The sequence below is a fragment of the Dromaius novaehollandiae genome, chromosome 7, assembly GCF_036370855.1.
Source record: "Dromaius novaehollandiae isolate bDroNov1 chromosome 7, bDroNov1.hap1, whole genome shotgun sequence".
NCBI lineage: Eukaryota > Metazoa > Chordata > Aves > Casuariiformes > Dromaiidae > Dromaius > Dromaius novaehollandiae.
In genome coordinates, this window is record NC_088104.1 from 42,048,657 (window position 1) to 42,062,140 (window position 13,484).

A 13,484-nucleotide genomic window follows, 5' to 3' on the forward strand; every position below is an offset into this window, starting at 1 on the left:
TAATAACTGGTGAACAGTTACTGAATACAACCTATGATAGCTTCATTTCTTCTGAAGAGACATGTAATAGCTTTACCTGAGTTGGCAAGATTAGTAAAGGAAGAAAAAAGCCACAGCACCTAGAGTGCAGGGATCCCAAATGCAGCTAAAGCTACCCACCAGGCAACTGAGCATCCTGGGAGGGAAATTTCCTCAACACTTTGGGTTCACGAAGCAGCACATGCACACCACAGTTCTGATCAGGCAAGAGAGGAGAGAAACTGGCCCTCTAACTGGATTTTACTTGGAAATAGGGAAAATTAGGCTGTGCATACACATACAGCACAGATGCACGTTTTTCTAAAAAGATTTCAGAGTTCATACGAAGTGTTAACAATTCAAAAGTCAGAGTAACACTCAGATCAGTTCAGTACAAGACACTTCAGAAAAGCAAATGGTTTAGTCTATTTATCCATTTGGAGATGCATGATCTTAGCCAAGTCTCAATACAGAGAAAAGTGCACACAAATCGAACAACACACACACACAGAAGAACTGCAAGTACACGGTCAAACATAACATCCTTATAAGTGTTAAACCATCCTGACAAATTTTGACCAATTTCACAGATTCAGCAGATGAATCAGAGGAATATACAAAGTCTCTAAGTAATTGTGTCTTACCATTTGATTCTTTACCCTTTGATAGTAAGTAATTCCAAGAAAGTTACACTTCGTGATGATCTTAAACTTCTCTTTAAATAAATGCAATGGAGCAATTTCACGTAAATCAAATCATGCAGCACATTACAAATCAGTAACTAAGATGACAGAGGAACATCCTGTAGTGCCTATGCACAAAGTAACAGTTCAGAGCAGGAGCTATAAACAGTCCCCACAATGGCTTAAAACTAAATTAAGGAGTACATGGTGACCTTTAAGTTAACAACTAATTTAATTTGACAATATCTCTCTCAGTGCTGACGAATGCTAAAAATGAGTCCTTACAGATTCGCTCTTGGAAACCCAGCTTGCTTTACGTTACTCGGACAAGTTTCCCAAAGCAAATTCAAGGCTTATTACTGTGTGAAACTTCGGATCTTGGGACATCTGAGCAGCGAGCATCTCTCATCCTTTTGGTTGCCTCCAACCACAGGGACTAAACTGCTGTTCACAAAAGTCTCCTTAGTGATGTGTAATGATCAGAATCACAAAAGCAATATTCATTTTGCCTAGTGAGGCAGGTAGGGTATTGTTACTTTTTTAAACAGCGCTAAGATTTTTTTCAAAAAAAACATTCTGGAAATAAAAACCTATGCAAAGTCTTGAGTATTAGAAGTGAAAGTCTTAGAGGCTCTCTGCAGTACTATTATTTTCATTTCAGCAAATTAACTCTGTAATGAATTTTTTCTTCTCCATACCTTCTCTATTTTTAGCATAAGTAACTACAACTTGTTTTCCACATCAAGCTGTAATAAACCACAGTATCAGACAAAACAGCCCCAACCCCTAACCTGCAAAAAAGCAAAGTCTGAAATTACTTCACTTACAGCAGAATTGTGTAGCTAGTCATTCAACACCAAAATAAACATTTCAAAGTTAAGTGTTTCCTCAGTCTTGAGTTAAATTACTCTACTTATCTCTTGAATTGAAATATGCCAGGTATTGGGAGACTCAGCGAGGACGATATGTAAGACATCAGACCAAAATGCCTTTTAAGAATACAGCTTGAGGCTAGCTAACCAATCATTTGGGTATCCAATAAAAACTACAGCATACAGGCAAGACAGTTGTCGTGTAGAGAACTGCAGCTATTTGGTTTTCCTTTAGTGCAGGGCTTGGTGCAAATGGAAAAAAAGCATTGAAATTGAGACTGAAATCTTGTAACTAGCTAGCCTTCAGAAAGATATCCTATCCAATTTTGTTCCGACAATAACATCTAAAAAAAGGAAGAGCTTGATTGCAAACAGATGCAAAATATAAAACGCAGTTACTATTTACTTGTCTTGCCTTCACTGTTTACACAACTAGCAGATTTCCTTCTAAAATATTTACCTTGCTAGAACCATCAGTCATCTCCAAGTAAAGTGCAAGAATGAAATCAGCTTGCAAAAGCTATTTGTGCAACAATTTTGTGATGGCCAAAATTTGTTTTGATGTGTATAGCACATTAAGACTTGAAATTTCAAGTGACAAATGCAATCAAAGCCACTGTCCTTCACAAGCAGGATCTAAAGTTGCATAACACAACTAAGTAGGTACACTGGAAGCTATGTATATACCCCTTCTGGCATCAAGAGAGCTTCTGAAAAATCGATCACAAGGGTTCTTAAACTGAGCTGTTCATTACTGGTTGCTCAGCAGGGACATACTAGTCAGGTTATTAAAAAAATCTGCTAAAAATACACCAAATAAATACTCTCCTAGGATTATTTTTCTTATATGCAACTTCTTTAGGTATCTAAGGAATGTAGCATGTTTTAAAGGAAGGGAGGCATTCATGGAATATGATCAAAAAGTCATCTACATTATGAAAGAGATCTCGTCACATACTGAGAGATCAACCACACAAACGCAGGGAAACTCCACAGCCTATGAGAGAAGTTACTGGCATTTCTACCATGATACTATTTCTGGACCATTCTCCAAAAACTCCATCTTACAGATTACTCTGAACCTAATATCAACTCTATTTGAACAGCTCTGCAAAGCAACTGGAAAGAAAGGTTACTCTTATACTCTGCTTCCCTTTTCCTCCATTTCCAAAGTGTATTCAGGTAGAGAAAAGGAGAAGCCATAAGGACAAATGGCAACTCTACCCCTTCCCTGAAAGTCTAATCCTTTGATGGACTCAGAGCTCAAGCGAGAGCAGAGACAGCACTAAGAAACTGAAGGGAAGTTCTTGCAGTTTAATATGTTCATTTATATAAAGAGGGTATTATCTGATAGCTAAGTGCATTCAGTTGAACTACCTTGAGAGAAAATTGCTCACAGAATATCGATCCAAAGAAACTCTTTGCTGCCTCCAACTCCGAAGCCAATCAACGGAGCTTGCATCTCAACAGGAATGAAAAAATTGTCTGTGATTAAGATTTAATTCTGCTTATTAATACATAACTACAAGTCACTCCCCCATCCCAAAATGGTAGAGATGCACTGAGACACAAGGTAAATCAGTACAGCCTTCCTTGTTAAGTTTAGATTACTTCATGCATTTGCAATAGTGTAAAGACTATCTGCAGTAGTGGTCACTATCAGAACCAGCCTATAATAATCGCAACAAACTGACTCAGTGTTAACTACGTATTAAATGTAACATTCATATACCTGATGTGCTAACTGAAGTCCCTCCATTTGCTAAACCACTTACTTGCACATAACACACACAAGTTTCTTCGCGCTGGCAATTAATAAAATTCAACTCCTTGAATGTTAAAAGGGTTCAGAATAGACAAAAATATTAGGAGCTACACAGTGCCTTGCAACTGGAGAACTATATTTCCAAGTTCTGCTGTGATGCAATAACAGGCTAGAGCAGGAAAAAAGGAGCAATTAGAAGATGTGGTTTAGCTATCATTAATCTGCATCAAAGGAATATAATGATGCACATTGTGTGCCTTTCAAATTATTCTCTATTATGGGTTTCAGAACAGAAGTTGAGAAATCTCTTTGACAAACTAGTCCCTTATTAAAAATCAAAGGGAAGTGCTTCGGTACCATCTGTGCAACATTAGTGCCTTCACTGAAGAATGATTATTTTGCAAGTTAAGTATTCAACACCAGGGGGGGGGAGAAATTCCAGCTATTCAAACACTCATCTTTAGCTATTATGAAAAATGTCATAGCATACATGAAATGCAGTGTAATCTGTTACAGCAGGAGTTCAACATCTTCCCCTCCACATCAGTAAATGAGAAACTAAATTGTGATGCTAGAAAGGCTAATCAAAGTTAATCTGTCTTACCGTCCACCAGCATCAACATAAGCTTAAGAAGATTTGACCAACACCTGCAAGGTCTAGCTCTATACAAGAAAGGGGGAAGAGAAAATAAGAGACTTTCAGTTTGACTCCATTAGTCTGAGGCAGATTATGTTATGTAGAATAAGGTAAAATCATCTATAAATGGTTGTCAGAAAAATCTATGAGAATTTCTTTTTAAAGAGCAAACTGAGAAAAATCTGCTGAAGTATTTAGAAACTCATTCTGAAAAGCATTACAGTAAATCAACCTTCTTTATCTCTAGTAGGCTATACACTATGTCCATGATTCAACAAGTTCTTCCTAATTACCCACCTTAATTACTGTAATTTTACATTTTAGAGCAAAAGCAGGTAATAAGTCTTACTTGGAAAGGGAATCATCAAATAGGATGAAAAAGAGCCCTGCAACTCCTGATGGATGGCAGAAGGGAAATGAAAGTAATCCAAGGACTAATAGTTCCTTTCCTCCTCCCAGAGGAGAGGACGTTTGTACTCTACAGAAGGCTGGAAGAGAGACAAGACCATTCAATACTAGTCACTAGCTACTGCAGCAACTACCGTATTCTCAGGACAAAGATGCTTAATGCCCTTCTGCGAGAAAGTTTGTAGATGTCCTCAAAATGTGCAAGTGCTCAAGATTAGCCACAGAGTAATTACACATTGGAAGTTTTATCAAAGATGTACTTAACCTTGTAAAGCATTCTAGATCCTTTACTGGTTATATGGAACAACTCCAGATTTTCAACTTAATTTTGAACTTAATTACATACACACGAATTAAAAATTACACCCCCATCTCACAGTAAGGTAAACTGACTGCATGTGTTGAAAGAAACATCCTGAAGGTAGCAATACTCATTCTATTTTAGTACATTTTATGTAGGGTATGAAACCTCTTTAGAAAAATTCAGATCCTATTTCTTACTAGATTTACACCATTTTACCTAGCAATTGAGGAGAGACCTTTTTCTTTTAAAGAGCTGTACGCAAGTTGAAGAAAAGTTTGTCCAAAGAGAGGCATGCTCTTGCAAACTTATCATATCATTTTAAACTGAGATGCAGTTGCCAATTGCTTGCACACCCAAATCTGTTTCAGTATGAAGTAACGAAAATCTGTTCAAACTTGTCCAGCACTGAAGTGAACTTGGAGCTTCCGCACACGTCTCATCTGAAGGGGAAAATGCCTTAAATTGCTGCAACCACATCCACAAGAGCATTTCTTCTATTCTTTGTCTTAGATCTTTCTTCCTCAGGCAAGAGGAACAGAACTCTTGCCTAGATTGAAACAGTCTTTTCCAATATAAAAGAAGCATCTTAACAGCAGCTTCCAAAGGTACAGGGAGTACAGGGAATGAAAGCTTGTCCTACAAAAAAGGCAAAACCCAGGAAGCCAATAGAAATGTCTTGCCACAGAGCTTGGTCCATGTAACTTCCGTAATGCTTCAAATATGCAGCTCCAGGCAGAAGAAAAGAAACACTCCCTTTTCTCCCATCTTCCATGTTGTTTATCAGCACCAAAAAGCTTTGCCAGCATGTCATTCTTGCTTGGCTGAAAAAACACACTAGTTCAAGCAACAAGAGAAAGACTCATTCTGGCTTCCATTTTCTCAGCTGTAATTCCACCAGCAAAAGCTCAGGGCAATATTAATTCATTTGTTTTGAAGCAGCTGACTTTTTTTAAAAAAAAACAAAACAAAACAAACAAAAAAAACTTTAGCCTATCCTCAAGCATTTTCACGGCTTTTGTTGAATTGGTACTTACGGATAGACCGGTACTTGACATCACATCAGCCACAACACAAGATCTCTTTGACTCACTTTCCTTCCCAAAATCTCTAGCTCTGTTGCCAACATCCCATCTTTGAAGCCAGCCAGCTTCCCACTCCCATGGGTGACTACCTTTGTAAAGGTACAACACCAGACATAAGCAGTAAAAAGGCCACGGTTTTCCCCTCATACCACCACTAAGGATGCAACATCTAACAAATTCTGAGATGCAGCTGTTGCTACCTATAGCTTGCATTTTCAAGCCACTTGTATGTTCATTCGATTTGCCAATTCCACTGCAGTCCCTCTGGTATTGTTCTACAGTGTCATTTGTTCTTCTTCCCTTTAATTTAAAATACAAGTATTAGCTGTTTTGTGCAGTCTCTCCCAAATCATTTGCTGCTGCTGCTTAAAACAAACACACTGCTTGGCAAAAAACTATCCCCATCCCAGTGGGATACCAAGTGAGATCCCTCTCATATGAGCTGTAGAACATATCGATGGTACAGGGCTTTTTATACGTGAAATATTCAACACATGCGCTTAACCCTGTCCTTTTGAACCACAAGAGTTCTGCGCATTTCTAAAGACAACACAAACACACCTTGCTGGGCTGCCTAAATCTGTCTTTTTAGATTAAAAGATGGGTAGTATGACTAATTTTCCTTAGAAACTTCACTGTCAAAAAGGATCTCAAACAGAAGCCTCAACACAAGCCACTGTTGTGTCAAAGCAAATGCAAAAGGCATATAAAACACACATAGAAAAATATCCCTATTGCAACTGCTTCTCTTTCTTTCTTCAACAGAAAGATTGATTTTCAGTCTGTTTCCTTTACTGGAACATAAATTACAATTTCTGACCTTTCAGAGAGGTAGAAGAAAAAAATTCTGCAGAAATCTTATAAAGATACAGTACTCTAAAAATGCAAGTCACCCCTTAATAAGAAAGGCCCTGATTGTCCAAACTCAAACACATTTCATTTTGTAAATACTAACTTCAAGACATTTATGTCCATGGAGAGTGACAGATCTGTCAGAGCAGTTCAGAGTGGCAAAAAATCCTAAAGGATTAGCTTGAAAAAATCTCTGAAGGTACAGCACGTTGATTTGTCACAGTGTGACACATAATTGATTGTCATTAGAGGTGTGAACATTTACTTACTGCATCCAAAGCATTTATGACAGTGAACTATTATCACCTCTCAGATTTTCTTCCATAACTAAAGTACGAAAGCATCCAAAAGATCATTAATCCTTAGTACAGGATGAAGCCTAGAAGTGATAATCTCCTACATCAGCTCATAATTTTAGCTCCAAATAAAACCATCTCCATAGAAGCAGATACAGAAATTCAAGTTAAAACACGAGGAAGGACACAGGACAGCCTTATTTTGTTCTTTGATTTAACCACACCATGCAAACCTTTTTTAGAAGTGTTATAGGGTTACATGTATTATTTAAACTCTATACAATGAAGCTTCAGACCAAGACTAATTTATGCAAATTTTTCCATTTATAAGTTCTCCAAAACGTTTAAACAGTAACAATAATTGTAACAGATTGTATTTGAGTACTGTATTTATAGCATTACAAGTAACTCCTCTTAGAGATCCTCTTATAGCCATACCTTGAAGAGCCTTCACATCTTAAAATGTTTCCCTGAAATCCCATTTAAGTCACCATCTACATTTTCCATGCTCCGGAACATTCAATCATCATAGGATTTTATATTTATAAAAAATTTATTCCCTTGCAGTTGGACAGAGGCTTCTAGCCTCAACAATTCAGTAATAGCTACATATTTTGATGTCAGCAAAGAGTTATCACTTAAACACGAAGGTACTGATGGGATTAGACAAAAAAGAAAAACCACTTATTCAGACAAATATGTCATCAAACAATAAAGGAAGAATTACCTTTTCTGCATCTGACAGCTAAATTAATATTTTCTCAAACTTGATATTATAAAAAAATGCTTCTCTCTGTGCTTGCAGAAGACATGAAGTGAAATGAATGTAGGTGAATGTGTGCTTTTCTTTGACAATCAGCCTAAAATCTGGTAAGGAGACGAAATCCTAGAGTACAATTCCAGCAGTCAGCAGAGACAAATTTTCGTTGTAGGAAACTAGCTGATTGTTCGGGATCAGAACAACATAAATGAACCAAGACCTGCTTCCTTCCCCTTTTAGGCAGGGAGCACAAATAGGTTACCACATGCAAAAACCTAACCCAAAGATTACTGGGATGCCATGTGTGCATCTCAGTGCATTAATAGATTAACGCTTTAACAGGACCCCCCCCCCCCCCCCCCTTAAAGAAGGTTACACTGCAAAGTAGTATTACATATTTGCACTCCCCTAGAAGCACATAAGATAACTTATGTCCATCTGGTTTATGCAACTAACTGCCACATGACTTTGGAACACATCCTACTTTCATCTAATTTTGGAAGACAGATTCTAATGAATTATGGACTAACCTGCTCATGCAGATTTCTTAGTAAAACAGATTTGAAGAACGAGCAATCCATACAGACAGTTCTCTTCAAATCAAATTTTTCAAACATGAATCAGAACAGCCTTTCAGAATCTTAAACAGGGCTGCACTGTTTGTTCTCTAAAAGTGTGTGAAATGAAACCGAGTGGTCTGGATTCAACGGATGTCAGAGACCCAGGTTTGCTCTTACCTGCGGTGTCCTCACCCAGTAGATGCCGCAGTTTGCCGCAAAGCTGGATCATGTTATCTAGCTGCCGGTTTATCTGCACATCTTGCACCCAGGCTGGCATGTGGCACACTGGGCATTCTCTGCCAACGCAGTCACCCACACAAGATCTGGAAGTCAAATGGAGGTATTCATCATCCGATATAAGTTATCTGCTATACTTGCTATCAACCATTTCACAGCCAAATGCTCGGTGAGAACCTCCGATTTTAACATTGACAAACTAGCATTGCAAAGCACACAACACTTAGTCATAAATGCAGGAGAGGATATATTTACCAGGGCAAACCACAAGAAGAATTGAGCAAGCCAAGTCCAGCACCTTGTTAGGAGACTGGCATCAAGAACTTCGCATCTTTCAGTTCTCATACACTCACAAGCTGACCAAAATTTTCAAGATATGCTAAACGTCCATTTCTGCTCATTGTCTGTGGTTAACAATTATGCTTGAACAGTTAAAGCTCCGTGTTCTTTTACACCTCAGCTAAAGCTATGGCTATTCTTCAACAGCCTTCTCTTTTTAAATGAGTGACAGAAAACCAGTCCATACTGAACTGTCACTTCCACTTGTTCCTACTTAAAATTTTCTTGATATTGTGAAGTTTCACCTGTCTGAACATTTTTCTGTAAGAAGTCCCACAGGAATCTGCAGGCATTCAGAGTATTGCATGACTTTTCTCTTTTATAGTATTTATCTCAGGAGAACATCCAGGGGAAAAACACAGGTTTACTTAGTAAAGGTCATTTAATACTTGTAGCTTCTTAGTAATACTACTCTCCCCATATGAGCCTAAAATCCTGTAGTCATTTGATTAGCCCAACAAGACCATCTTCTGATTTGCTGTCTGAATTGCATTAGGCAGACCCCATCGTTATTTCTTAACTCCCATCTATCCTATTAAATATATATATATAAGCTATGACTTCACTTGCCCAAGATTGAATGAATTTCATAAGTCTCACTGTTATCTGCACAAGAAGATCAAAGTCTTTGCATCTAGACTATAAACACATAGTCAGCTTGGAAGCTAGTGGACAGTCATCCATCCCAAAAATCAACCAATATAATATTTCTGATATTGTGAACTGATATGCTGACTACTACTGACTTCCTGAAGGGGAGAGTTATGCCAGTGCAGAGAGCACTTCAGAAAATCTCTGCCTCTAACATCACACATCTCCCATCTTCAATTAATTTCAAGATGGGAAATCCGTGAGATAAAAATGGCTGCTAAGCATTTGTGTTTTGTGCTTTAAGAAGCCTGCACTGAGAGGGCAAAGGATGTAGCGGTTAAGGCACTGCTGTGATGACACAGACTGAAGTAGAGTTCTTGCTTTGACATATTCTGGATGACATGGACAAATCACTTAGAGCAAAGATGAGAACAGAGCAGCTCTTGTTCTCTAGGAAAGCTGGCCTCAGGTCTCCCAAGTCTGTAAAAAGGTAGTGCAAGGGAAATAAGGAATGACTTTTATACCACCACATTTCCTAATTACTTCTAGCTGTTGGGTTTTTGCAGTCATAATCCATTAACTATAACTAACTAAGTAAAACTACTCAGACAAAGCTGCAGGAACTCATCTTAATAAATATCCTTACCCATAATAAAAACCATGCTGAGGGAGAACCATTTACATTGTGTGACCTGATTACTGCAGTTCATTACTTTCACATATTTCACCTCATATATCAGAAGCCTTCTCTGGCCATTCATCCACTTCTTCCCAAGTATATTAATAAGTGTCTTTATTTAGCAATGGATCAGAATAAATTCACATCAGAATACTGATGATTCAGTCCACCCCCTAGCAAACTTGTTTGGGAACAAATTAATCTAAATTTCCTTAGGTTTAATTAAAAAAAAAAAAAATTAATAGCCACCATGCAAGACCCTGCCATCAAAAGAGACATTAAAATTGATGACTAAAAGGTCAGACACACAAAGAAAGGATCACTGCATAACAATAATTCAGATAACAGCAAATAAACATTTTCTGGAGTAAGAAATAGCTGCTGGTGAATGCTTAGGACTCCTATTCACTATTCTTTCCAGCTTTATCAATACAAACCACACCTTCTTCTGATGTCTTGAAAACTTTTCTAAAAATACTTCAAACAACACTGGGTGTTCTTGAAGATCTATCATCCAAATTATACAGGGGTTATCCAAAATAGAACCACAAGGCTTTAGATGCCTGACAACTACAAAATTACATTTATTAAACCACCTTTACACTACCCTTCAGCCATCCACATTATACCTGTCAAAACCATTTTATATGATAGATATCAACACATTTATAAAAACCTGTACAAGCTTCTGGGGGGTTATTTCACCAAGCGTTCTGTGGGCAGGAAGTATAAAAGGAATAAGGAACAAAAAAATTGCTTCAGAAGGCAGAAGCCTTCACAGCAATTAATGGCCAAACCTAGGAGAGAACCTAAATATCTGGATAGAAATAAATCACTTGCATGTCTTTTAATAGCTCTGTCCTGGGGCCAAGGATGCCAACGGCAACATCACTATCCTTTAATGTGTTACTCCTCAAAAAAACAAGAAAATACCTTTCACTACTACTTTAGCCTTCAGGCCTTTAACACCTTAAGCTCTCATTAGAAATGTGTAGCTGAAGACAGGGAGAGAAGACAGGCCTTTCTCCACTTTTATTAGCATAGCAACTATCATATAAACAACAGCCAATGCCAAATGCCCAGAATGGATTAAAAGCAGAGGCTAGGACACACTTATCCTCATCTCCGTGAGAGGCATACCATTTTACTGGACAGCTCGCATCTCTGTTTCACTGACGCTTCTGAAGAATTCCAACAGATGTTTGTTTAAGGTATATAACTGTGGGTTTTTTGTTGTTTTGTTTTTTTAACTCTCTGTATTTGCTGTCGTACGCCATGAAAAGTGGCGACATGCAGGACAGCCTGAACGCTCCCCTGCCCTCCCCAAAGGGGGCTGCGGGGCCAGGAACCACTCGCCACTCTGCCTGTACCGGGAACATCCCCGAAGCTAGGCCGAGAGGCTACCACCTCCTCAGGCCTGCTGGCTTAGCCAGACGTTGCCATCCTTACTCCATTTTTTAAACACTCAGATCGTTTGACAAACTACGCACAGACGCAGTTTTGCTACTCAGCGTGTTCTGGCAGGCGTGAGGAGGGAACGATTACATCGGCAGAGGCGAGGGCAAGTGCCAAGCAGCACCCCAACCCTCCCAAGCAGAGCAAAAACCCTTGGCACCAGCCAGCACCCTTCCAGACGGCTTTTTTTGTTGTTGTTGTGAAGGGAGGGAGAGGAAGGAGTTGGAGGTGACGGGAAGCTGCGTCACCGCGAGGGGGAGACCCCCTGCACCAGACCGACACCTCCCCTCACACCCCGCCACCCCAAGCGGCCCGGGCCGAGCGCAGGCGCCCGCGGAGCCCGTCAAAGCGAACACCTGCGCCCCGGGGAGGAACCGCGGCAGCGAGGCGGGCGGGGAGCCCGCGCCGCCCCGCGCTACTCACAGGCAGAAGACGTGCTCGCACCGCCCCAGGGACACCGGCTCGCGCAGGCCGCTGGCGCTGTCGGCGGGGGAGGGAAGGAAAACACCACAGCGTTAGCGGGCGCCGCCTCGAGCGCTTCACGGGGCCGCGGCGGCAGCAACGGCCGCGCCCCAACGGCCCTAACGGCCGCTCGCGCCAAACGGCCACGGGGCGTGGGGGGGGGGGGGGGGGAAGGGGGACATTACCAGCGGGAGCAGCGCAGCGCCGCCTCCAGCCGCGCCAGAGCGGCGCGGGTGCGGGCCCAGCCGCTGCCCGGCGGCGGCATAGCGGGCGCGGAGCCAGCCCCGCCGTCCCGGGGCGGCCGGTTGCCCGAGCGGCCGCGCAGCGCCTCCCGCATCTCCCGCCGCTGCCGCTCCAAATTCGCCGCCCGCCGCCACTGCGCAAGCGCCGAGGGCGGTGCCCCCGCCCGTGCGCATGCGCGGCCGAGCCTGGAGAGCCGCGCGCGCCGCCAGCAGCCCGCCGCGCGGGGGCGGGGCTATACCTGGGGGCGTGGCCACGACGGAGGGGCGGGGCTACAGCGGAGGGGCGGTGCCAACCTGGATGGGGCGTGGCTACAGCGGAGGGGGCGGGGCCAGCCTGTGCTGCCGCACGCGCTGCACCTCGAATTTTAGGGCCATTTTAGGGCCATTTTAGGGCCATTTTAGGGCGATTTCGGCGGCGCGGGGGCAGTCCGCAGCCCGGGCCACCGCCGGGAAGGTTGATCCCCCCCCGAGCAAGCGGCCCGGTGGCTCGTTCGCCCTGGCTCGGACAGGGGCCGGCTCGGCACTGGGTTCGGAGCCGTTGCCGAGCCCCGCGGGACGGCCGATGCTCTCCGCAGGCCGCGTTTCAGCCGCTCGCTGCCGCTTTCGGAAAAGGCGAAGCCTCGGCGGGAGCCGCCGCCGCCCGCTCCGTACCCTGTAATTACTGAAGCGCATAAAGCAGTTACAGCCGGAATTTATCACTTGCAGGTGGAAACACTCCCAGCCAAATAACAGACAGAGCAGCAGCGCCAGCAGCAATTTATAACCGGTTCGCTGACATTTCATGCGGAGGAGCCCCGCCGCGGAGCAGGCGACAGGCCATAAATCTCGGCGCAAACGTGATTAAAGGCGGCGAGTTATTCTTCGCGGGAACTTCATCAGAGAAGCGCCGAAATTGGGGAGGGGGGGAGGGAAAAACCACTGCCAGGGCTGGGGGGAAAAGAGATGGCTGAACTGGGCTTACGCAGCCTTCCCCGGCTGTTTTCCAGCAAATACGCAGTTATTATAGCAAGTTTTAAGGGGCTCGACGCCGAGGGATTTGATCCCAAAAGGGGGGGGGGGAGTCCATTACGCTTTCAGGCCAAGCCGCGCGCCGAGCCTGGCGTTATCCAGCGTTAAATTATTAGTCTGGTCCCAACAGCGGGAACATCTGCCGGTGTTAGACACGGCGCTTCTTTAATTAAAGCCGGCAGCGGGGCGGCCGGCGGCTCCGCTCCCGAGGGGTCGGCTGGGATTCGGGTCTTG

General features: G+C 42.5%; 1 protein-coding gene across 1 annotated transcript in view; it reads right to left on the reverse strand.

Moving 5' to 3' along the window:
- BARD1 (BRCA1 associated RING domain 1) overlaps window positions 1–12,419 on the reverse strand; it is a 46,024-nt gene extending 33,605 nt beyond the window's left edge. The window contains exons 1-3 of the mRNA XM_064515351.1: window positions 12,186–12,419; window positions 11,962–12,018; window positions 8,415–8,560 (exon numbers count right to left, since the gene is read on the reverse strand). Coding sequence (XP_064371421.1) covers window positions 8,415–8,560; window positions 11,962–12,018; window positions 12,186–12,337 — 355 coding nt within the window. The 5' untranslated portion in view covers window positions 12,338–12,419. The remainder of the gene's footprint in view (window positions 1–8,414; window positions 8,561–11,961; window positions 12,019–12,185) is intronic.
- Between the last annotated feature and the right edge of the window lie 1,065 nt (window positions 12,420–13,484).